Source organism: Erithacus rubecula (assembly GCF_903797595.1).
Source record: "Erithacus rubecula genome assembly, chromosome: 3".
NCBI lineage: Eukaryota > Metazoa > Chordata > Aves > Passeriformes > Muscicapidae > Erithacus > Erithacus rubecula.
In genome coordinates, this window is record NC_136689.1 from 20,226,082 (window position 1) to 20,250,978 (window position 24,897).

Genomic DNA, 24,897 nt, shown 5'->3' on the forward strand with positions numbered 1-24,897 from the left:
TATGTGCCTAAAATTGGATGCTTAGTTGTATAATTAATTGAAAGAGGAGAAACTAAGTAAATTAAGTGTGTGCGGTTATAGTAATGAACTATAATTGGTTCAATTTTTGTGGCTTTAAAACACAGCAAACAGATCTAGATAAGAACCAGACAGCATATTAAACCAATTATTCATACTTATGCTGAGTACAAATGTCTCATCACAAGGTCACAATTTGAAGCTCAGACCCTGCATAGAAACACACAAGCCTGTATCATCACTCATGCTAATATCATCCACAAGAGCTCACTTGTAAAGAACTTTCAGCATGGAAGAAAGCCATGCACATTAGCACTGCTGTTCCACACTCTTCTCCATGCTGTTCTGAGGACATGGTAGCCATCTCTGGGCCTTGATTCTAGAGGAATAGGGATAAACCCCATGCATATTTGAAACCAGGTTCAGCTACCTAGAAGACTCAGAAAATACCACACATTAGGTTATTCTCAGTCATTCATCTGGTTCAGCATTCTATGCCTATTGCAGTAAGGCTTTAAACAGTGTTCTGTTGTGTCTTCCTTTTAAAGTCTTATCCTTGTCTCTGCATGCACAGGTACAGAAAGAAGCTGAATCTGAAAGAAGGGGTGACCTTAAGATCTGGTTTATATATTTACTGATGTCTCACTGGGGCTTCAACAAAAGCTTATGTCATTTGAAGAGAGAGTTCAAGTGGCCATTCTTACTCTCAGTTTTGCAATCCTGCAGTCTTCTGGCACTAGCACACACAGAATTGCCATAAGATGCATGCCAACACATTTTGCACAATTATATAAGAATTTGGAGAATAAAAATAAAAGTAGTCAGAAGCACAAAAGTTGTTTTTCTGTGTATCCATTCTGACCCTTACACTGCATCCAGGTTTTTTGAGAGCACCTTCGTAAATCTTTATTTTTGTATTTATGACAGATCAGACTCTGATGGGCATACCACAATATTGTTGAATTTTTTTCTTTTTTATCTCCAGCTAAATTAAAACTGAATCCCTGATACTTGTTTCAGGGTCTTTTCGTGGCAGTGGGAGGAGAGAGTCCCAAGTAGCAGGTCCTATTTTTTAAAATCTTCTCAAGAGACTGCATGATCAGGGTCTCATAGAAGGTCTTGATTTGCTCTGCCTCTTCCAAAACAAAAAAACCCATATTTTCACATATGTTGTCAGTACTGCATTTCATAGAGTTACAGCTCTAGGTATATCTGTGTTATCTTCCACATGCACTGTAAAATCAATAAAAAACTTCTATCTTCATAATTGCAGGCAATGCAGATCCTGAAGGACAAGGCTTTTGTCAAGCAGGTTTCAGCTTAGATTTTTATAAGGTGAGATTCTGATTCTGAAGTATTCTGACTAAACATTATTGTGCTATATCTGCAGGGTTCAAGTGCTGTCTCAGTGATCATGAGTTTATCTCCATGCTGTTGGAAATGGAAAGTTTTGTGAAGTTATTGCAAATTCTTTCCTCCTTTTCAAGCTTCAAACTTTCTTGTTTCATTAATTAAAATAAATACCCAATCAACACCTGTTTATCTCTTTGAAGCATTCCTGTCTGTCTCAGTCTATTTTAACAGATAATTAGGCAGAAACTTCTATGTGCTTTTCAGTCTGTCCCACTTAAAATACTTTACTTGACTTTCAGGAAGCAATGGGGCAGGCACCAACTAGTTTTAAAAAGTTAAAATAGCCTATATCAGAATGCTTTAGGTGGCAGACTAGTCATTGAGTAAAAGCATTCTCATGTGAGAGTGAGAGTACTTAAGTGAAAGATCTAGATTTTCTCTAAGTGCCAAGAGGGTCCAGAAATTATATTCTGGGAGAAAGGATAAACTTAGCATGATTGTTGTTTTCTGGGCCATTATTACAGCACCAGGGCCTGATAATGGCAATTGTCAGTGTTTTGGGCATTCTGCAGCTGCATTGCATAATTCTCTATAAAATATCACTGTCATTTCATGTGAGCAGCCTCTTTTCTGTTAACTTTGTTTTGTTACAAATAAGCAGCAATTTCTGAAATGTTATGTTAATGGTAAAATAAATGGCTTACATTCAAGTGCAGATGCATAGAGTGATTTTAACTTTTTTTAAATTGTGGATTTTCCTACACACCCATGCACCTACATCCTTTCCTTGAACATGACTGTTCTCCTTTATCATTATTCTGGTATTATTTTGGTAATTTAAATTGCTTTTTTTCCCATGCATACTTAATTTTGCTGTGTTCTTTTGTTGTGTAATTTTATTTAATTCTGCTTTTTGTAGAATGGAGACCTGATAGTAGGCGGGCCCGGTAGTTTTTATTGGCAAGGTATGTTCATCTGGCTGGTTAACTGGATCTAAGAAGTGAAGCAGAAAGCATTGTTGTACTAGATTTCCACTGTTTTGTCATTTTGAGATAACTCTCTGATCTTATTTTCAACAAATGTAAATCAAAAGAATTGCTTAACAAGCAACTGAGCCTAAAAATAAGCTATTAAAACCCAGGATGTAGGTTGAATAGGAAGTTAAACAAATGTAAATAACTATGTTTATGTTGGCATTTTAGTATATTTGTCATTTAATTAATAAGTTGAATTTTACCCTAGAAATAGTGCAGGTTTAAAAATTGCTAATATTTGTAGAGAAAATGTACTACTTTAAAAAAATTTCTTACTATTAATTCTTAAAACAACCTTTTATAGCTGTCTACATGTATTTTTAGTTTATTTGTGACATCACTGTGGGTTCCAAGATGTAGTTTCTCGTGTAGTTAAACCCTGAAGTTGTTTCTGTAAAGGATTAGAAGGTTACTTTTGTTTTAACCTGTTCTTATATGAATGATGTAGCTGATTCCCAGCCTCTGCCTACCTGCTTGCCCACTGTCAGCCTCTTTGATGTGTGTTTTTGCTTTTTTTTAAAGAAGATCTAATGATTGTAGGGAATTCATAGCTTTGCATTCTCCATTTAGAAATTGCTTTCATTGGTCTATTACATTTGTACAGTGCAGTGACTTTAGTTTGAATTAGTACATTAAAATGGGTCTGGAGGTGTTTTTGTAATGCTTCAATAGAGATTCAGTGCCTTGTTTTATTGATTTAAAACTTCCAAGGTAATAATGAAGACAGTTTGAGAGAATTAACTACTCTTTGCATCTGTGCTCTATTAGTGTCTTCTTTGCTCTGTTCTGGTGTTCTGCTAGCCCTGTTTTATAGAATCTGGCCCTCCTTTAGGACCCTTTCATTTATGAAGCTGTTTGAATCCAGGTCAGGTCATCACTGCAAGTGTTGCGGACATCATTGCAAATTATTCCTTCAAGGATATTCTGAGGAAACTGGCACGAGAGAAGCAAACAGGAGTGGCACCACCCTCATATGATGACAATTACATGGGTAAGCTGAGTTCTGTATGAGTTAGCAATATGTTCTAAAAGGATGAGTCTTACATAAATAGGGAAACAAGCCCTACATTACTATTGTCCCAATTGTGAGAGGATTTGGATATGTTTTGCCTTAAGCACAACAGCAAATCAATAGTTTTTAATAATCAGCAAGATTATTAACATTCTTAAAATTATGCACAGCAACAGGGTTTGAAGGTTGAGATCTTAAATGCCTTGTTAGGGTTCTTACTATTTGATCTTAAATAATCAAGCAGAAATACAAAATTTTCCCATTTATGTTTTTTTTTTCATTGCAAGATGATTGATTGAACTTAATGTAATTAAAGACAATTTCAGCTTTTATTAGATAAATTCAAATTCAGTTCTGTGGTATTTTGTACAGTTCTGCATAAATGCCCAGTTTATTCTCAACAATATTTAAAAGATACAATTGAAGTAAGTAATAACAAAAGTAAATTTGAAGATGCTCTGTAATTAATAGAAAAAATGCTCCTTTTCTAGTTTTTATTTGTACTGATCTCTAAAAATGTTCTCGATACTCACATGTCTCTGCATGTAAGGCAGATTTCTCTTCACACATTTATAGAAAAGATTCAGAGGAAATTGAAGGTGTGTCCTTGCACAGTTGCCCATAGGTTGGAGATTAAAGTCCCTGATACAATCCAAGTGTCTTTGTTTACTGTGACAGTAGTAACTATCTCGCAGGTTTACTAAAACTCCAGGAGGTACTTTACTGCATCTTTGGAAATCAGTTTTCCATATAAAGGTCAGCCAGGACACTCACACATTGCAGTACAATAATGAAGACCTGAATTATGTCAATAGCTATTAGGAGTTTTTTCAGATGAATTAGTAAATATTATTGATTTAGAAGCTCATTTTTTGAGAAAAGGGATCAATTTCTTATATATTCAGATCTACCACTAATTTAGTCACAGTAGTGTGATACACAGTTTTCCTGTTCTTCACACAGTTTAAAAAAAATATTAGAAAACTTGCCTCTGGCAGATCCATTGAACAGTCAAATCTGATGGTGTTTGCATTTTTTTTTTAAAGAAATTGTTTATCCGGTTGGTGCTTTTTTAAAATTTATCTTTAAACAGGATACTCAGTGGCTGCTGGGGAATTTACTGGGGATTCTGAACAAGGTAAGCACCTATGTACTTGAATGAAAACCATATGGCCATGCGCTTACTAAATTCCTTGTTTTGGACCTCTACACAGGAACATACCTATTATACATTTGAAACACTGATGAGACTTAAGCTATCTGTACTCAGTATTCTCAGAGACAATTATTTCCTTAGACATTATAACAGAACAGAATTAAAGTAACACAAAAATTTGAATTCCGTGAGGGGTGACTCTCTGAGGGGATGAGCAACTGTGTAGTCCAGATTCACAAAGCCAACAGGGGCACAGTACATTTCTACAAGTAAACCCAGTGCTCCAAAACTGCTGCTGCTTAATCCCTCTGAAGTTAAAGTTGACTGTCCTGCATTATGAAGGATTCAAAAAATAAATAAAAAACCACACAGTTTTGAGCCAAACACTATAATGTGTAAAAAGAGTGTACTTCCCTGGTAGTGGAGGGCTACATTTTTGGCTGCTTTTTTAATGCATACTCAAAGTTTTATAGTGGATGATTTTTGAATCAGTGCATCATGTGAATGACTGGCACAAAAATATTGCATAGTTGGCTGACTAAAGTTTTATCCTGTGTCATGTTCAGGCCTTCCTTAGTACTTCTATTTCCCCTTGAGCAAACACATTCAATCAGAGTGGAGTATATGATCTCAGTGAGGAACAGAGGAAGGCTACATCAGTACAAGCAGGTGGCTGAAGTGCTCTGTTACCTGAAGTTCCTGCTTGCTGTCTTCTGATGTGAATATCCTAATGAGGGAAGGTTTAGACCACAAGACTGCAGGCTGGGACTTAGCTTTTTCCTTCTTTTTTTACTCATTTTTTCTGCTGGTAGTTTAATATCTCACCATTTAGCATAATTACTCCTAGAAGGCAGCTGGGTCTAATGTTTAATATTTTTATTCAGTGGATCCCTTCAATGCCACTCACAAAAATTTCCTTGTAATGCTTTTAGATAGACTTTGCAGAATTTGTCAAGCACTTACATGGCATCAAGCAAAATAATGGATGAGATAAACTCTTGGTAGGCAAAAAGAAATTAAGTTTTTGTAAGGACAGTTCTATTTAGCTTCTGTGCTGCAGTATATGATGCCATAACTAATTCTCATTCCATCAATACACAGCTGTCAGGTAGCAAGCTAAATTGTAGGAAGAACCTAATTATACTGTGCCATGCTAATCAATGCTAGACAGAAAGAGATTCAATGGATGGGTATATTCAAAAGTCAGAGTGTAATGTTTTGTGCAAGTAAATAAACTGAATGAATGCTATAGTCTTATGAAATAATGGCTTGAAGTGATTTAGAGGTCTTTCTGATACAGATCACAAATTAAAATCCTAAGGGATTTGACATATATATCAAGGAAGTTTTAAGTGGTGTGAGATACATGTTGCGTGCACAACGCAGATTGCAAAACCCATTCACTGGTGATCATTTATCCTTTCAGAGCTGGTTGCTGGAGTCCCAAGGGGAGCACAGAACTTTGGCTATGTATGTACTGGACCTTAATTTTATAATTTTTATAATGAGAACACAATGAAGCTATTTGTAAGGTTAAATGTTACATTTTCTTTTCTGTCTCTTGCATACAAAACTTTCAAATCAGAGAAAACTGCCACTGACTTTCACCCTCAGGCTTATCTGGCTGGGTTGAAATGCCTTTACTGGTTTGAGTTTTGAGTGGTAAGCGTTTAGTCCCTTCTGAAGTCTGTTCTCAACAGACAAGCACAATTACAATTACATGCTCTGAGTCTGGCTAGTATCCCTATACCCACCCAGTGTTATCAGACCTAAGCTCACCCATAGGTTAGCGTATTTTTGTGCAATGCTGTGTCCACAGTGCAGAGGAGTCAGAGTTCAGATTATACATAACCAGTGTTTACTTTCAGTGCTGTAAGTGCAAACACTGTAATCCAGGTGTAGAGTCATGATACACAGTTAGAAGTGAAGGGAGAAAACAAAATACAATATATTGTGGATACAGCTTCTGATTTGTAGGAAAAATATTCCACAAGTAACATGACTGGGAAAAGAGATCACACCATAGACATATTCTCTAGTTTTGTGGACCCCAAGTTCTTTGTGTCTCTGGGACTTGCTTTTAAATTTTTTTTAGTAAAAAGGTGTGCATATATATATTTATATATCTATGTATACTTCTTTGAGTTCATGTTTTCATGCTTAGTCACTGATTAGTTGATAGTCTGTGATTTGATATTGTTCAGTGTTCAGCAAGAAAGGAAAATACTTTTCCCTATTTCTGTCATGGGGAACCTAAGGGTTCATGAAATTTTAACTATTTGTTCAAGACCATACAGGAAAAACTGTGGTGAGAAAGTAAAAGAACTGTATTTTCATGGTCACTTGAACCATCTTTCAGTGTGTCAAATTCATTTGCAGTGATGTCATGCTGTAGCATCTTCATGTATGCTTGAAACTTTCCTTATTCTTCTGTTGCCAGGTCTCAATTATTAATTCTTCTGACTTGACCTTTATCCAGAACTTCACTGGTGAGCAGGTAATGTCAAGCAACTATGTGATGAAATATTGTATCTCTAGAGCATCTAGTTTCCTTAATATATTTCAAGAATATATGAAATATATATAAATTTTTTTTTGTTATAATGGCCATAAAAACAAAGAGGAATTATTAGTAATAAACTTTACATTTTATATTGAATATGAAAGTCTGTTGTTTTTTATTTTCAGATGGCGTCCTATTTTGGGTACACAGTTGCAGTATCTGATGTTAACAATGATGGGTAGGTTACAAAATATATTCAGCTCCAATGAACATTAATAGAAGCAATTTATTTATTTATAAATGTAGGTTTTCAGGTACTTCATACCTCAAAATGCTCTCTTGGCTTGTCTGCTTCTCTAATTTTAATTGTTCACATAGACTTATCTTTGTGTGGTCCCAGTGGCATGAGTATTTGCAGGCATAGTTTGGGTGAGTTTATCTTCCCGAATATTTATTCAAAGCAGTGTGTCAGAGGAGTGAAGAGTCCTAGGAAACAGACCCAGGTAGAAAAACAGTGAATAAACAGCATTAGCTACCACAGGGAAGAGATAGGTGAAAGTCAGAAGTTCACTCTCCCATTCTCACATACAGAAAAATCTCATCTATAGCTTCACGTCTCAATTTTAAAAGCCTCCTAATGTCATCAGCTCTTCTTTCCTCATTCCAGCACCTGCTGGTTGGTCACCCATTTTTATCATCCTGAGGACCAGCAAGTATCTGTGTCCCATTGTTGTTATGGCAGACACTGTGTGTGTCAGAAGGGATAATGATGCTCCACTCCCAGGGTTGTGATACTTGGGGATCATATCCCAAAGATACTTGAGGGTTTCAGGTTCTATTGAACAAAACCCTTGTTAAATTTTAAGTTGTGCAAAATCTGATGAAATATTTTAGAAGAAGTGGACTTTAGTAAGAGAACATTTATAGTAGTTATCTAGCAAGGAGATAAAGATCCCTGAAACTCAGAGGCTTGGAAGTCTGCACAAGGATGAACCAGGACAATATTTAGAGATGTACTGTATTCTTGCTTATGCAAAATGTGTCAGGTGTTTCTGCATCATATTTTTTTTCTTGTGATAATTTCTCATTAGGTACTTAAACATAGTGCATAAAATAATTTTTCTGGGCTAAGTCACTGTTTCTCATCAGTGAGTAGCAATCCTTTAAAGACTGAGTTTTACAAGAGAATAGTAACAAGGTGGTAAAGTGTTATTGCAGTTGCAAAACAAAACAACAACAGAACAGAAGCTTCAGCAGTTTCCATGGTGGCTTCATAATACTAAAATCTTTCCAAGTTTCTGAGATTAAATTTTGTCATAACATCACAGCTTTTGAAAATTTCTGGTTTTATAATATACAGAATCAGATTTAATTTAGTCCTACTGATGCATTACAAATGTGAAAGGGTGGAGAAACATTAATCTAAGGTGCAATAGACACTCAATAGATTTCCAGGGAACTTATTATTTAACTTCTCATTGAACCAAACAATTTCCTGTGCAGGTTATTTCCTGTTAACTGTAGAGTTACTTGGCAGGTCTCATACTTTTTGTGTACCTCTAAAACCACAGTTTATGTCAATAATATAATCAAACTGCTGTTGAGGCCTGTGTGGTCTCCCAGTCTATATCTTAAAAGAAATCTAAAGACTCTTCCTGAGATCCAAACATCCCACAGTAAACAAAACACAAAAAGCTCTACTTGATAAACATGTCTGATTAGATATGTAGTCTGTCTTTGCTGGTTTACACATATAATCAATAGAAATATTTATCTGAAAGGAAGAGTAAAAGAGGAAAAAAAGCAAAAGGGAAATTAACACTTCAAATTCACTTAGCCATTTTATTCAGTTAAAAATAAAGAGGTAGTGGTGGTTTATCAGTATGAGAAACCTGATTAAGTTTTTGCTGAAAAAAATAATACAAGATTATTAGGAATGGTGCTTTTATGTAATAAGACTCATGATATGGCTCGAAGATTAGGCTCATCTTAGGAAAAAAAGCTCTGTAGACCTGGCCCAGAATTTGGGTGTTCCAAAGTGACTCATGCAGTTTTTATCTGCATTATATCAGGACTGTAGGCAGAGCAGAGAAATTGAGGGTACTGTTTGAGCTACCCTTGAGTTGCCTATTGCTAATAATGAGAAATCCACAAAGAAACTTAACAAATCAAGTTTTGCCATCAACTTACAGGCTACATTCCTAGTAGAGAGAGAAAAAAAGAACACTTTCAATTTAGGTTGAATCAGTCCAATAAAAACAGTGAAATAAACTGTTTACTGGTTTTTTTTATTTGGCCTATATCAAAGCTTTCTGTAGTCATACTTTGACCTCTTGACATTTCCCATATTTCTGCTTTTTATTACTCTGCAGGATACAAAAGAATGGCACACAGTCTCAGCAGGTGTTCAGCTTTGTGCTTTTTAAAGATTTTTTTTTAATCAGAAGGGACATAATACTGACTGGTTACTTTTCTGTGTTGGTGCAAAAATTAATATGTATTTATGTTAACTCTGGCATCTTAGTGCAATAATGACATCTAATGAACCAGTTCAAAATACCACTGCACACTGAACTGCATTTCATGGTTTAATATTACTGTCCAGGGGCTTTTGCTTTTATTTGTTCATATGGCTTTTTAAAGGTAATCACATCAAACTGAATTTGACCCAGAACTCTCAATTTTGTAAATACAAACTCCTAGAATTTAAAAGGCCAATTGAAATATCCTTTCACCAACAAAAATGCATAATACTAATCACATAGGCACTTAGAACCCAGCAAGTACACACACCCCCACGCCCCTGTGACCCCTCATTATCTAAATAATTAAATTGTAGAAGCTGGGAGGCAGAACTGAGTATAAAGTATGGCAAGCAGCAATTGTTTGCTTATTTTACCCACTTGAAGAGGAACCAGAAGAAAGTAAAAGAGTGTCAGAGAGAGTTGGGTAACTGACAAATCCTTGCTTTCTAGTACACTGCTCTGACAGCACAAAAAACCCAAAATCTCATCCCAAACCTCTAAAATTGCCTCAGGGAGGGTATCCCCTTGTAGAGGACTTGCTGAAGCAGTGTGCTTTGATCTACAGAGCTCAGCTCTGAAGAGAGAAACGAGAAAGGGGAAAAATTAGGAGGGTGAGGAAAGGAACACCTTGGTGGGGCAGTATATATGAAGACCTGGAGGGAAGGCAAACCAAGTGCTGTGGGTGGGTGGCTCTGCTGCCCATAACCATTTGAGAAATGGGACAGTGTATTAGATGACTGCCTTCTTTCCACCTGTCCCTCAGTACATCAGAAGATGAGCTATCTTAGCTAGCAGATTCTGGTCCCTTCTCCCTGGACTGTTCATGCAGTCATTGCCATTTATTTAAGCAAAGTTGAAATTTTACGAGAAAAATAACCCAGCACTGTGAACTTCTAGCTGGGATGTTGTCCTCACATCACCTGGTGAATCTTGTGTTCTGGGTTAGGCTTCTGCTTAGAGAGTTTTAGTACACAGTAGTCTATCTCTCTCTTTTCACCTTTTTAGGCACTCTTGTTATTGCTCTAATGGACCAGGGCTTTGAAGGTATCTGGGTATCTATTTATTTTATATCAATGTACTGAGAGCTTTCTGACTCTCAGTGATTTGGTTCCTTATCATCTCTAAAAAAGTCTTCCTTTAGACTTATAATCGCTCCCTTGTAAAATATTCAAGGGATCCAAGCTCATCTTTTATTTCATGGTTTCTATAGCACTTAACTCTCTGAGGTCCCAATGTATTGGGAAAATCTGGACTGTGAGGTACTAAAACAGTAATTGATGTTAGTGCTGCTGTGTAATGCTTTCACTACATGGCATATGTTAAATAACTTATATTTAAAAGAGCATTCATGATTTGTTTTTGTTGTTGCTATTGTTTCATTGCAACCATTTCATCTGACATTCTGTCCCAACCACAAATATCTGCCATTAGTAGAGGAAGAATTTTAATGCTTAGTGCAAAAGGAAAATCCCACCTTTGATAGCAAGTCAGCATCTGCTTCCCTTCTTTTTTAATTATTTATGCCATAGGGTAAAATCTAACGTAAAAAAATAGGACAGCTGTACCAAAGTGACCTGACATTTGAAAGTACACTTTCCTTTATGGAAACATACTATAAAATTTAGTAGAAAAATAACATTCCCAGAAGTATTTTGTCACAACTTATGGAATATATAAGTTCTACAATGTATTTTTTTCTATATGAAATATTTTGTGCTAAATTCTACAGTGTGTATCTTAGAATCATAGTGTACATCAGTGTTGAAATAGTAGCTGAGCTACTGCTGATTCATATAGATTTTTCTTCCTATCAGGATTTGGAAAAACAATGTAGAGCAACTTTACTGTTTGGTTTGCTTATAGGTAAAGCCTCATATTGGAAATAGGATGAATTGAAAATAGAAAGTTTGAAAAAAATGTTTGTATTAGAGAAAAAGAATATGTTTTCCAAATTAAATATTCTGGGACCAAGTAGTCCTAGTTATTTGCAGTAACAGATTTCCTTAATACAGATGATCAATGTCCACTGAATATAATGCAAATTATTTTACTTTATGGCCTTGAGCAACCTTCAGCAGTTAATCTGATACTATCATTTCATATCTCAGAATAATTCATTAAGAATATTTCTGATTTTTATGAGTCTGTCAATCACACTTGTTTTTATTCTTCCCAGATCACAAAAGAATCTTTTTATTCCCTCTAAATAAATGTTGGTAACATGTTTTGAAACACAACTCTTTAGAACAACAGCATGCAAAATATGCTTTGATTGGTCTATGTTTTTTTACTGATTCTTCTTGAAGTAGCATAATGGACAGGAAGACTTTTCCTTCTAAGCATCTTATTTTTATGATTTGATTATGTCCTTTCTCTTTAATACTCAGTACAGAAAATTATACAAGCACTGCAACTACTTGTGCACCTAGTATTGAACAGAAATGTTTTCAGAAATAGAGCTTTGCATTTCCCAGTTTCTCTTTGAAGAAATGATGAGTCATTCTCTATTAATTGATCTACTTCTGTTTCATTATGTTACTCAAAAATCTGTTGTAAAGTGGCAGGGTTTTTTCTTTTGATCACTTACTGCTGCATAAGTTGCAAAAACTAGATTTTATACTACAATTGGTCTCTTGCTGGCACTGTTAGAACAGATCTACAGAATTTGTTCTAGTGATACAGATTCACTCAAGATTCTTGACTTCAGCATCATCAATTGCAAAGTGTAAGTTTTCAGTGTCTTTTGTGGGCATGAATTGAAGTAAAAGAAATTTCAGTTAAACCTATAAAGAAACATTTTGGCTTGATGGTATCATCAGACAGTGGTAGTTGTTGTCCAGAGAGGTTGTGGAGTTTCCATCCATGGAGATATTCAAAACTGGACTAAGTATAGCTGTGGACAGTCTTCCCTAACTGACCATGCTTTGACCAAGTGTTTGGACTAGGACTCCAGAAGTCCCTACTTAACTCAATTAGTCTGACTGTATGATAATTATCAGCTTCCTGTTTAGCAAATTTATAAACTGTATTGTTTATACTCAGTTTCTCAGTGACACTGTGGTTTTTTTTGTTCCAGTTTAGATGATATCCTAGTCGGTGCCCCTCTTTTTATGGAGCGAGAATTTGAGAGCAAGCCTAAAGAAGTTGGGCAAGTTTATCTGTACCTGCAAGAAAGTGCATTCCTCTTCAAAGATGCACAAATTCTGACAGGCACTGAAGTGTTTGGTAGATTTGGCAGTGCAATCACACACCTTGGAGACCTCAATCAAGATGGATATAATGGTAATTTGTGTGTAATCTAGTATATCTCTAACTCTGGAATTGCAAATGCCTAAGCAGCTAATACCATGTCTATGCTGTGCTAGAAAAGGCTTTTTAACATGTATGAAATTAATGAGAATTTATGCTAATGAAACTGTTCTTGAGACCCAAATCATGAAAAGCTGACTGATAAGAGGGCAGTCATATTGACTACAGTGTGATTTTTTACTAAATATTAGTATGTTAATTTGAGTAAAAATACCTTTTGTTTTATAACTATAATTTACATTCAATTACTTGGTTAAGATGTTTCTTTCTTTTGAAAGCTTCCAAGAACTTGAGAGTTCTTCTCTCCTCAAATGCTTGGAAGAGTTTGATAATCTAATGAGACTCAGTACATGGAGCATTTTGTCAACAATGAAAGAATTTGACAAGTACAGAAATACTATTTTGGAGTCAGCCTTCCACTGGTACTTAAGAACTTAAAAAAACAGGTGCATAATGGATTCTTTCTCAAATGCTCATAGCACTTGAGCATGCACACAATATAATGTTCATGTAAATTAACTGGCAGCCTACATTCAGGCAAACAGAACAACTAAACTAACTGCTTGATTGCCTGAGAAAGCTGGGATGCTTTGAACACCTAGAGTTAGCCTCCTAGACATGGTCAGTAGCATCTTGGTTTTCCCTGCATGCATTTCCTTACTTCTTATTTCCAGGATGTTAGGGATCTTCAAAGCAGTTCTCTCTGCATCTAAAAGACAAAGAAGTTCTTCCTGGAAGAACTGTTTTGCACAGTAGCCTTTAGAATAGTTGTCCCACTAAAGAAAAATTAATGAACTTTGCTCGTCCTTACTTGAAAGGCTGTTTTTCATAATGCTCTAGCCACTAGATTCTAGGGCAATGTCCTCATTGTGTGGCTGCTGTGTAAGGATCATTCATGGAGTCATAGAATTGCTCTGGAGTTCAGAGTGCACAAAATATGAATACCAACATGTGGATAGAAGCCATTGGATTGTGATTGCTGACAGTACCCTCACTGGCTTGTCCTGGAATCCCACCATGGAGTTCAGCACAGCTGAACCTCATGGTAGAGAATTCCTGATTTCTACCTGTGAGCAACAGCAGATACCCTCAGCTAAGCTGGGCAGGCAGTGTTGGTCTCTCTTCTCTCCAGAATTTAGTTGAGGTAGGCAGAAGACATTTCTGCTTTTATCTGTCACTGTATAAAGACTAAGAAGTCTTCTGCTTCATAACTGAATATGCCAGTCATAGAGCTTTGGTGCACTTCTGCCTTTAGATTGAAGCTGCAGAGTCCAGTTGCTCAATTTAAGTTTAATAAAGAAGTCCAGCATCAGCTCTTAGATCAGAACCCAAAAATGAGAGCCATAGATACAAGTCCTCTATTGTTTCCTGTTGCCTAGCTCAGCTAGCACAGCTGTTAGATCTCAGTCTAGACAATATTGTCTCCACATCCCATGCACAGAAACTAAGAGGAGCACTGGGAGTTCTGCTTCTTGGATATGGCACCTCACTTTTAAGGATTGAACTGTTTAATTCCATAGTGCCTAAGACCTCCTATGAAATTCCTGACTCAGTACTATTCCTATTTTTTCAATAAAATGATGAATTGGTATAGATGAAAACATGATATTCCATTGTTCTCTTTTGCATTCTAAAGCACTGGGTGCTTGAGGGGGTGACTTTTTTGCCTATGTAGGATATGTTACCTGAAAAAGAAAATTAGTTTTATCTAACAGCTGCTGCTTATTAACTAGATGATAAATTATATCAAAGAAAATTTGTGCCTGTTTAAAAATATGAAAGTAGAAGCAGACATTCATTAGATCTTGGTTTATTAAAGGTGATTAACTGTCCTGGAAATATGCAGAGAAATTCAATGTGGACTGGCTATTTAGTATAATTAAATAACATCTTCATAGAATTGTTTTCTAAGCTTTTGTCATGAAAGTTTGACACAGAAGAGCCACTGCTAATGTTTTGTATATTTACCTTTAAACTAGAATACATATAGAAGTACAGAATGTTGAAGTACTTGCATGTTTGTAGCAGACGCAATTTGTGTCTATTTTCCTGCAGGGAGTTAATTTTTAATTGTGTCCATTCTTTTTATCCTTTTTTTTTTTTTTTTTTTTCACTGCAGACATTGCTATTGGTGCACCATTTGCAGGAGAAGACAGAAGAGGGAAAGTGCTCATTTACAATGGATACAGTAATGGGTTAAACCCTAACCCTTCCCAGGTTCTCAATGGAGCCTGGGCCTCACAGTCCATGCCTTCGGGATTTGGCTTCACTCTGAGAGGAGACTCAGATGTAGACAAGAATGATTACCCAGGTAAGATTTTTGCATTAGAAAGGGAATTTCATACTTTCATTCTCTGGTAAATGCATCATGCCTAAACTGCTCCTTTTGGAAGGCAGAGGTCAGAGTAAAGGATAGACATTTCTGGACAGTTCTAGTTTGCTTTCCTGAGAGTTAAAAACAGACTAAACAAATACTCCCTTTCCTGTCAAAAGACATGATCAGAAAGTCAAGAAAGGGTTTAAATAGTTGTATTAACATAAAACATGTGAAGTTTACAATGAAAAGCTTAACCCTTTTCCTCCACTTCCAAAAATTGAATGGTCTCAGCTTATTGAACTTGTAAGGTCTCCTTCATCCTGGCATTCTTTCTTAATTAAAAACATGTTGGATTGTAGAAGAAGGGATTGATTTGGTTGTGTTTCTAAGTTGTTTTTTTGCTGACCGAAGAGACACTGAGCTATATATAGTTAATGGCTTTGATTGCATTACAAAAAAGCAGAGAGAATGCAAATTGCTTAAAGCAGCTATTTTATTTGGGCCTTTCTATCCCTTTTATGTTTTCATTTTGCTATATGGACTATTCCTTTTTAGGTTAGCTTTGATTCTTATAATGAGTTTACTTGATTTACATTTATCAAGTTTGTAACATTAATTAAGTTTTTCAGGAAAGTATTTGTTTTTTAAAGAAATTTTCTCTACCATCTAAGTAGTCTGAATGTAAGTGTGCTTGTATTTATTCTCACTCATCTGGAAGCAAATCTGTTCTGGTTCTTTTCATTACAATTCAGAAGCCTTAGTAGGGGTGTATAGTAAAATATCATATTTTCTTACTGTGAAAGGTTCATCCACAGTAAAATCCTAACATCCATGCTTCTCTGACTTACTATGAAATTGCTCTTGTTAGCCTGGGTTATTTCAAGGCTGGAGTTCTTATTGTTTCAAAAGTGATAATTGTAATTTTTCAATGGGACAAAAATAGGATCTTTTACCTTTTTGTGATGGATTGTAAAAGTCTTGAAAGAGGTATCTTTCCAAAAGCAGAAGGCAATTTCTGGGAAGGGGTGTTTACAATAGAAATTACAGTTTTACAAACAGAAAAGCTGACTGCAGAGTAATAAAGTGAGGCTATCATGAGACTAAAGTAAGAAGATCTTTAACATTTGAGAGAAGAAAGGGCTTTTAAACACTGTTCTGACTTTTTGTTTGCATATTGTTGATGTTGCTATTAATGGTCTTTCATTGTCCATGACTAATGAGGTTCTCTTGGACAACAGAGCTCTTTATTAAAGTTTCAGCATTTAAACATTTCCTAAAGCACCCACAAGGCCCCCCAGCAAAACCAAAGGAAACAGGATATTGCATTCCTGACATTTCTAAGATGGAAAAGATAGAGGGAAGGGAGAGATTCTTTGACTCAAATAGAGAAGAAAGAAGAGTAGAAGTCTCACTGCTGTATTATCATACTTTATGTGGAGCATCTTTTAAGCTAATTTGTGAAAGTTTGGGTGATGAGTTTCGATCTTCCTAAACGTGCACTGAGGAATTGTACAATAATTGTGAGTTCTCTGTTTGTCACTGTGGCCCCCACTAAGCATCCTACTTGCAGAATTTCACACTGTGTAATTCACTCACTATGTGTTAGATCATTTGGTTTAATTACAGGAATTACCTAATTAAAAAATAAAAACTAACAAAAGAAGTGCCACCCTGCATTTACTGTAACTAGCTTTTCCCTTGGATGAGCATTCCACTGATGAAAATCTCTCAGAAAATGAGAAGAAAAACCCCTTACCATTAGTCAAACACTTCATCCTTAATTCATGAAGATTTGGAGCACCAAAACAGAGCTGTAAAAATAGTGCAAACATGGCACAATGCTAGCACAAAAATAGAGTGCCTTCCTATGGGAAAAGGGGGGAAAAAAGAAAGGAAATAATATAGGGAAATGCAAGCCTAGGACAAACACTCTGGGCAATGAAGTAAGTAATCCTTCTCGTGTCAGAGAGCTTTTCTTCTTCACCTCCTGACGGAAACGCTGAAGGGCAGCCCTTGTTAAAGGAGGAAATAAGGTACTGAAGTTGGAAGGATTAGGAAGGAAATTTTATTTTAGAGAAATGGAGTCTTGCTGACTATAGAAGGTCTAGAAAATTAGCCTTTAATTCCATGCTTCCAAAACTACTGTTTGTGCCTGTGATTCAAAGACAGTTGTGAAAGATCAGGGGAAACATTTTAATTTAAGCTTTCTAGTGTGTATATTCTATAAGCGACCATTTTATAAAAAGAAAAATGCAATAAAATCAGCTTATTCTGACTTAACACTCTCAGAAGTTCTCGACTGGAAGATGAGAGACAGCTGTAATGTCTGGCTGCAGCTATAAACATATATTTCCACTGTCTAAGGTGAGATTTTCCAAGCATGTAACTCTACCATGGCTTTAATTCAATTGTTCAAGACTGACCTGTATAACCAGCTGTTCTTGTATAATTTACTCAAGCACTTGTGCCTGACGTTGATCATGTGAGGCCATGGTAGGAAATGGGAGTCTGAGGCATGGGAGTTACTCTGTTACTCTGCCATTTCATTTCTAATGCCCTGTATAGCATTTTCAGAGCTTTTAGAGGTTCAGGCCTCCTTTAAATCAGACCATAAGGTAATGTCTTTGGAGCAGGTCACTGATCCAGAGGGCAGAAGATACCACCTGTTCATATGGCTTCATATCACAGACTACTGAGCTTCATCCTGATCCCAGCAACAAGTGCTCTGATTACATGTTGGGTGATACAGTTCCTAAAGTGTGAGGGTGAATCTCGGTCATATTTTTCTCCCATTGGAAAAGGTTAAATCCTCTCTTGGCTGGAAGTTCAATTCAGGCTGAGATCTCTGTATTAGCCTTCTGGAGAGGAGCAGCTGCTTGGTACAGGAAGTGCTACCTTCCTCTCTTCATCCAAATGCCAGTATAAGCTCAGGAACAGACAAGGAAATAGGGAGCACTCTAAGTTTCCATAGTATACAGAGCTCTTCAAATCCCTCAGCTTTCCTGTGGATGGACTGGTTTCTCTTTTCTCCTCTTCCTGCAACTCCTGGCCACCAAAGGGAGAGAGTCTCCCCCACCCCTTACTTTCTGGTCTCCTTTAGGAAAGGCAGAGAGAGTGCCTCTTATCCCCCATAACCCCAGCTGTAAAATAAATTTGGGAGAAAACTGATCACGAGCAGGTTGATGGTGGAGTAGCAGAGCAGACAAGGAAGAACATAATACAGTGATACTGATAGAGGTGAGAGATTTGTCTAGTACCCACAGCATGTTTCCAACAGGGCCAACAATAGATATCCTGGGAATTTTACAGTTGTTGTGATATTTCCCAGAATATTCACCCAGCATTAACCAACCAGAATATCAAGGTGGCCCTGAGCCAGAGGTGTCACATCCAAAATCAGTATCGCTCGACAGACTTCTCTTCAATGAATTTGACCAATCAGCTGTAGAACTCATGCAGACTTTTGGCACTGCAGCATTTGTCAAGGGACCCTATAGCCCAGCTGAATGTTCTGTAGAAGTAATTCTCACCATGTCCCATTCAAATTTTGAACATTCCACTGGACAGTTTCTAGTTCTTATACTGAATAGACACGAACAGTTCTGCATTCCAGTTATTTTACAGATTAAATGTACTTTCTCTATCAGCCATGTGTTTTATCAATCCTGTGGAAGGAATTCTAATATATTTAATTGTTCCTTGTGCAGTTGAGAATGGCACACCAGTTCTGCTGTATCAAATGATTGTTCAGTCTTGCCACCACTGCTGCCTTTTCTCCTCTTCTTCATACATTTTTATGTAAAGAGCAGTTAGTTTATGGCTTGTGTCTGCGTAAAGTATTGCTTCTGATAAAGATTTTACCATTGACCCGGTTTCATACTTAACCAACATTAAAAAAAGAGCTGTATCTTCTCTACTGAGAAGAAAATCAGCATTAGTACTTGAAAAAACAATAATCACAAATACTTTTCATTGCTATCAGGAATTATGTTTGTGCAAGAAAATAAAGTGAGTCAGGAACTGTGATCTGGCCTTGAGGCTACATGGCACAGCACAGCTCACTATCATCAGATGAAACCACTGGAACAGGACGGTGGTACCCAAACTCCCTTTTGTGAAAGGTCTTTGGCCCAAGCAATTTCCCAGACCTTTCCCAGCTGCTATCTGGGAGAGTACTAACTTGCACACACTAAAATCAGAGCTAATCTCTACTAACAACACAAAAATATGGACAGTACTTACACAGTGCTCAAGCTCATGTCCTGCTTTTATTGCACAAGCACAGGGTACAAACAGCTGAATAACTAACTAGTCAACATCATGTCTAAACATGGCACTTTCTCTTCAGCATGCAGACAGAACTGCTTTTCCTTCTTAACAGCTCTGTCAGTGTAATGACCATCTGTCTTCAGCTGTCCTGGCACAGATGTTGTCACTGTAACAGTAACAGACTTCTCAGCATTGTGAAAATATGGAGATTTTTTCAACAGGGGAGACTGAGTTTTGTTACTAAGTACAACCTTTGGTTTATATCTCTGCAGCTTTCCAGGGAGGGAGTTCTGTAAATTGTGTCATACTTACAGACATTCCAGATGTTACGTGCCCAGAACTGTTCCTTTATCAGCACAGACAGGGGTGATAGTATGGTAGCCTCTGCTTTGCAGGCTTGGAAGCAGTGGGAAACTTTCAACCCTGGAAGTAGCAGAGGCAGAAAACTGTGCTGATCATCCTAACAGCTGTGTCACTCATGCAGCTGCCCTCTCTGTGTTTGTGTTCATCACCTTCTGCCCCAAATGCTGGGCTCCTTCTCCCTTAGCAGGATTGCAATGCCAAGCAGTGATGATGATGGTACTTAGTGGATCAATGCTCCTTTATCTGTAGTCATATAGGAGGCAGAATCTGATTAAATTTTATAGTCAGATAAGACTAGTAAAAGGAAGCAGGTTAATTGTATCGGTCAGGTAGATGGTGCCAAGCCATGATGTGCAGCTTTTCCAGTCTTCTAATCATGACACTGGCAAACTTTGTACCATATTTACCTGAAAACACTCAGTATCTCTCCAGTACACAACATGTACCCAGTATTTGAAGGAAAAGACCAATTAATCCTCCTGAGGTACACTACACTAGTAAATGAAATATGCTGTCTTTGGTTCTGAACTGCCACTGAACACTCCTTGTGCACACTATCAAACTCACTTTTTTCCAGAACAGACTGGCTGCATACTCACTTTTGAAGTCTAATAATTGGTATGGATGAACTGCGTTAGGGCTATTTTGATGATACCACTGCAGATAGTAAATATACAGCATACAGGCATGTTCTCTGCCACTAATTTACTAACACTGATGTAATTGTAATATCTTTCAGCAGATGATCCATTTCACTGTGTTCTGACAACTCACTTCTGATGTAATAGTAAATACTGGTTTAACACCATTATTCTGGATTGACAGTCATACAAAAAAAAAAAAAAAAACGTAAATGAGGTTAAAGAAATAAAAGAGGTGAGAGGTGATAGGGTTGAAAAAATATTAAAGATGGGCTTTTCCTGTCAGTTTAAGTCCAAATACAGTGATGGCTGAAGTTCTGTGTGAGATTCTGTGCCGAGGTGAGGACATGGCAAAGCAGCATTGCACTGTGTCTGAGCCCGTCCTAGTGAGGGCTGTAACACAATTTATGCAACCATTCTCTGCAACAGCAGCTCTACAAGGTTTGTTTAAAGATATTCTGAAATACCTGCCTCAGCACAATCATCCTGCCTGTCTTCTGTGCTGGGACATCTGGGATGCATAATAATAACTTTCAAGGCAGCTTCCACTGTCCTGTAAATCTGGGGCTTTTAGGGCCCCTTGCTTCATCCTGAGCTTTATGTGTGTTATCAAGGCCTGGAGCAAGGAATGAAGCAAAAGCATGCATTTTGAATTATAGTTTATTTTATTTATAATTTTATTTGTCTTTTTCTATTAGCAGAGCTCAATTTTCATAGGAACAAAAGAAATCCATTAATCTGTTTAATGGGAAAGAAATTTGTTTCTTTTGGCTTCTGGGCATCTGTTCAAAGCTGGCCCCACTGAGTGCCTAGAGTCTGTGATTATCTAGGTGATGATGCTGCACTTCCAGCTGGTTCATCTATCTGTACAGGGCTTAGACATTTGTAGGCTGTAAGGTTTCCACCCTCACATTTCAGCATATGTTCAGTCACTTGATGGCTGATTATAGCTGAGCAAATAGTTTGTAATGAATAACTTACTCAACTCATTAAACTTACTTTCTTCTTGTGGCATATCCTCCTGAAGATTGGGATTTCTTCAAAAGTGTTTCTGAATCAGGGTGATTTAACCAGTTTCTTTTAACAGTGTGGGTAGATTATGAACAGTGCTTTAGATGAATTCACTATTCAAAGACTGTCCATTTTAGTTAATTGCTTGAATAAATTATGCACTATTGTCTCTGCTCCCTTCCTGTTTAGATGCTTGTAAGTTTTCCTTATTGACTTAAGAGTGTCATTCTGGAATCAGTGCCACTGAAGCTTCATCTTCAAGGTATCCTACTTTAACACAAACACAGCTGTTGACCTGTTCTTTTGGTTGCTCTTTATAATCAAGCCTTTGTAAGCACAGGGAAATGTATAAAGGCATGTTCATGCCTTGTTATTTTGGACTCAGTTATTATCTTAAGAATATCATAGTAGGTAATTAGTTAGAATATCACAGTAGTTAATATCAAACTACTCTAGAAAGATTTTAAGAAGTGTAATAAGAAGATAACATTTCCACTGAACTTCAGTAATCCAGTCTAATCTTAATAAAATAGGAGTATTTAACAGTATTTATCCATCTGCTGAGTACATTAACTCAAACAGCAGGAAGAAAATCCTCAAATTTCTTTCTAAGAGGCAAGGGTTCTTCAGATTAATAAATTTTTTTGAGGACAGTAGGCATTGTGCCAACAATATTACAAATCGGAATCTAGTGATGCTTAAATTATGAAGTTGGTCCAGGAGATTTGTGGAAGACAAACAAATTAAATCAATGAGAAGCTGCATCTGCTCTGGTAAGAGGAGACTACTATGTGTGTGAGTCAGAACAATGGCTTGGGTTCTGCCAGCAAATGCAGAAAAGCTGAAGTGCTTCTACCAACTAATTATTTTTTCACATGAATAATCAGTCAAAAATGCAATGACAAGCCAAGAATTGTGTACAAATATGACGATTTTATAGAAAATTATTATCTCTGTAAATTAAAGCTATGCTTTTCTAAATTTCTTCATGATATTTTATGAACTTACAGTATTGTGCCCAGTAGAATGTAAGAGTAAAGCAATTTATCCCAATAAGCAGTGTTTTATTTGAGTAATGAAGCATTAACTGTCTGTCATGGTATGACTTGGGTTTTGCCAATTTTAATATATTTAATTTCTTTTAGAGATAGGATTTAGGAGCAGAGATAAGGCAGGCTTTAAACTTAAAAGGATATAAGAAGAAATTTATTAACAACACAAAAAAGAATTCAGAATAAGCTTTCTAGGTTATTTCCTTCTCCTTCTTCCTTCATTCCACAGTTCTTAACAACAACAACATACAGAAAACACTTCAGTCAGTTATCTACTTAAATAATAATTTCAGCTCACTTTAGAGAGAAAAGTTCCTTTTTTGGTTTAGGCTTAAGGGGTGTCTTCACCTTCACAGTCTGCATCTGCCTGAACCTACAAAGCTATGAATTTCCTCTCATCTCCACAGTCCTTCCAGAGCTGTGCTATGGGTTATGTTACACACTTGGGGTACCACTTTTAAAGGCAAGCTGCTGAAAGACAAAATTCTCTTCACCTTTTTTTTCTATTAAATGTCTCTGTCCATATTTCCAGTCCTAAACCAGAGAGCCCCATTTCCTCAAAGCAAAAAGGTCTTCTTTTCAAGCACTTAAACCTCCCCAAGTATATTTCACAGTTTAAAGGAATTTTAGTGTAGTCACAGTTTCCTTATAGCCCACAGAAAAGGTTTTAATCTACTTCAGAGTGGCAGCTTTTCAGTCTCTTCCCATCTGGAAACTTAGCTTTCATTTTACGGACTTCAGTAGAGTTCCTGTTAATTCTTCTCATTTGGGGGAGCTCGGGAGATCTAGTGTCTTATCCAGGCATTAAAAGGGTTAAAGTTGCATCCAGGATGTGAAGAAGCTGGGCCAGGCTGTTGCTGGAAAAACCCTGAGCCACGTGGTAGCCAAGCAGGAGCAGAGACGAGCCAAGCCCCGCAGAGCCGGGGCTGGGCCCCGGCCAGAGGCCTCCTCACTTCCAGGGAGGCCGGAAGCCAAAAGAGGGTTAGTTAACTTTATCCATGTGATTTGTGAAAGCGAGAAAACTTTTTAATTGGTTTCCCGAGCTGTCCACTACAAAATCAGCTCTCTGACTGGTCCCTGCAGCTCACAGGGGAAGCCCCCAGAGAAAGGACAGCCCTCTTGTTCCCCAGCCCGGTGCTGCTTTCCCTCAGGCAGCTCCATCCCTCCCCACTTCCACGTGAAACCAGCACACTGTCCTCTTCAGGATTTTTTGTAATATGATTAATGATATTGTTGCACTGTGAAAGGGAATTATTCAGACAAAAGAGAAGCATTGATATTAATTAGCCTTAGGTGTTACAAACCTGTTACCAGAATGGTTTAAAAACAGAGAAGGATTAAAGTAGCTGGGAATGATTGGAAGAAATTGACTCTACTTTGAATGGTGGCTGTTTATAGTATTTAACTAAAATTCTTTACTAAAGCTGGGTATGGTGGACAGCTCTGTCTTTTATTATGGTCAAGCCTGAAGTGATGGCCATTTAAAGGCATTTTTATTCTGGACCTTTCCTATTGAGATTTGGGGTTGTAATTCACACTGAAATCCTAGAAAACAAATAGAGATATGATCATGGGCCTTTTGGCACCTGATCTGTCAAGGAAAATAAAAAGCAAAAAGGCTCATAAAGATTTTTGTAATGGAGTTTACAGTTAGGCAGTTTTCTCCCTTTTACAAAATTTCCATTAGCACCTGTACTCAGATAGAATAGAACTGTTTTCCAGTCCCTTTTTATACTATACAATGAAACTGACAGACTGCATGAAGTTATGTTTAAAGCTGTCAGCAAATCTTTGGAGTCCTCAAAGTCCCAATCTCCCATCCGTCCATCTGTCCCGTCCGTCCCCCCCCCCCCACCACTTTCCTGCTTGTGTCCTGGTAGAGCTGAGCAGGGAGGTGACTCAGCTGTCATTTCATTTTTGGGTTTCTGACAAGTGAAGTGTTTGCCAGTTACGTAGTTGTTCACTGGTTGTTTTTCTTGGCCACGTTCCATGTACCGATATGGGACACCATGTCTTGGCAATTTCTCTTGGAATTTCTGGACAGGCTCCAACCAAGTGTGGGGTGCTGAGTATGATGCATGTTCATCCCTACTCAGACTTCCTGAGGCTGCATCTTTCAGAGAGAATGGGGATGACCTTTAAAAATATGAGAGAATCAAAAAATTTTCTCGAGTTAATAAATGAATATGTCTTGTTGAGACTGGAAGAAGGACTTTGTTGAACTTCCTACTTTCTTTATTTGGTCAAAGTTTTAGTGAGCATCATGGCAAGTTTCTGCCCTTTATCACACAGTGTTTCAGGTTTGGCACATCGCATGCCAGAAAGTGCAAGTGA

General features: G+C 37.2%; 1 protein-coding gene across 2 annotated transcripts in view; it reads left to right on the plus strand.

The window, feature by feature from the left end:
- The window catches only part of ITGA8 (integrin subunit alpha 8), a 111,049-nt gene that overhangs the window by 13,960 nt on the left and 72,192 nt on the right, over nucleotides 1-24,897 (plus strand). The window contains exons 5-13 of one of the 2 annotated variants that reach the window (XM_079301706.1): nucleotides 1,292-1,353; nucleotides 2,291-2,336; nucleotides 3,271-3,396; nucleotides 4,511-4,555; nucleotides 6,000-6,043; nucleotides 7,014-7,070; nucleotides 7,262-7,314; nucleotides 12,678-12,883; nucleotides 15,030-15,221. In XM_079301706.1, the coding sequence (XP_079157832.1) occupies nucleotides 1,292-1,353; nucleotides 2,291-2,336; nucleotides 3,271-3,396; nucleotides 4,511-4,555; nucleotides 6,000-6,043; nucleotides 7,014-7,070; nucleotides 7,262-7,314; nucleotides 12,678-12,883; nucleotides 15,030-15,221 (831 nt within the window). The remainder of the gene's footprint in view (nucleotides 1-1,291; nucleotides 1,354-2,290; nucleotides 2,337-3,270; nucleotides 3,397-4,510; nucleotides 4,556-5,999; nucleotides 6,044-7,013; nucleotides 7,071-7,261; nucleotides 7,315-12,677; nucleotides 12,884-15,029; nucleotides 15,222-24,897) is intronic. The other variant, XM_079301705.1, reaches the window with a different exon arrangement.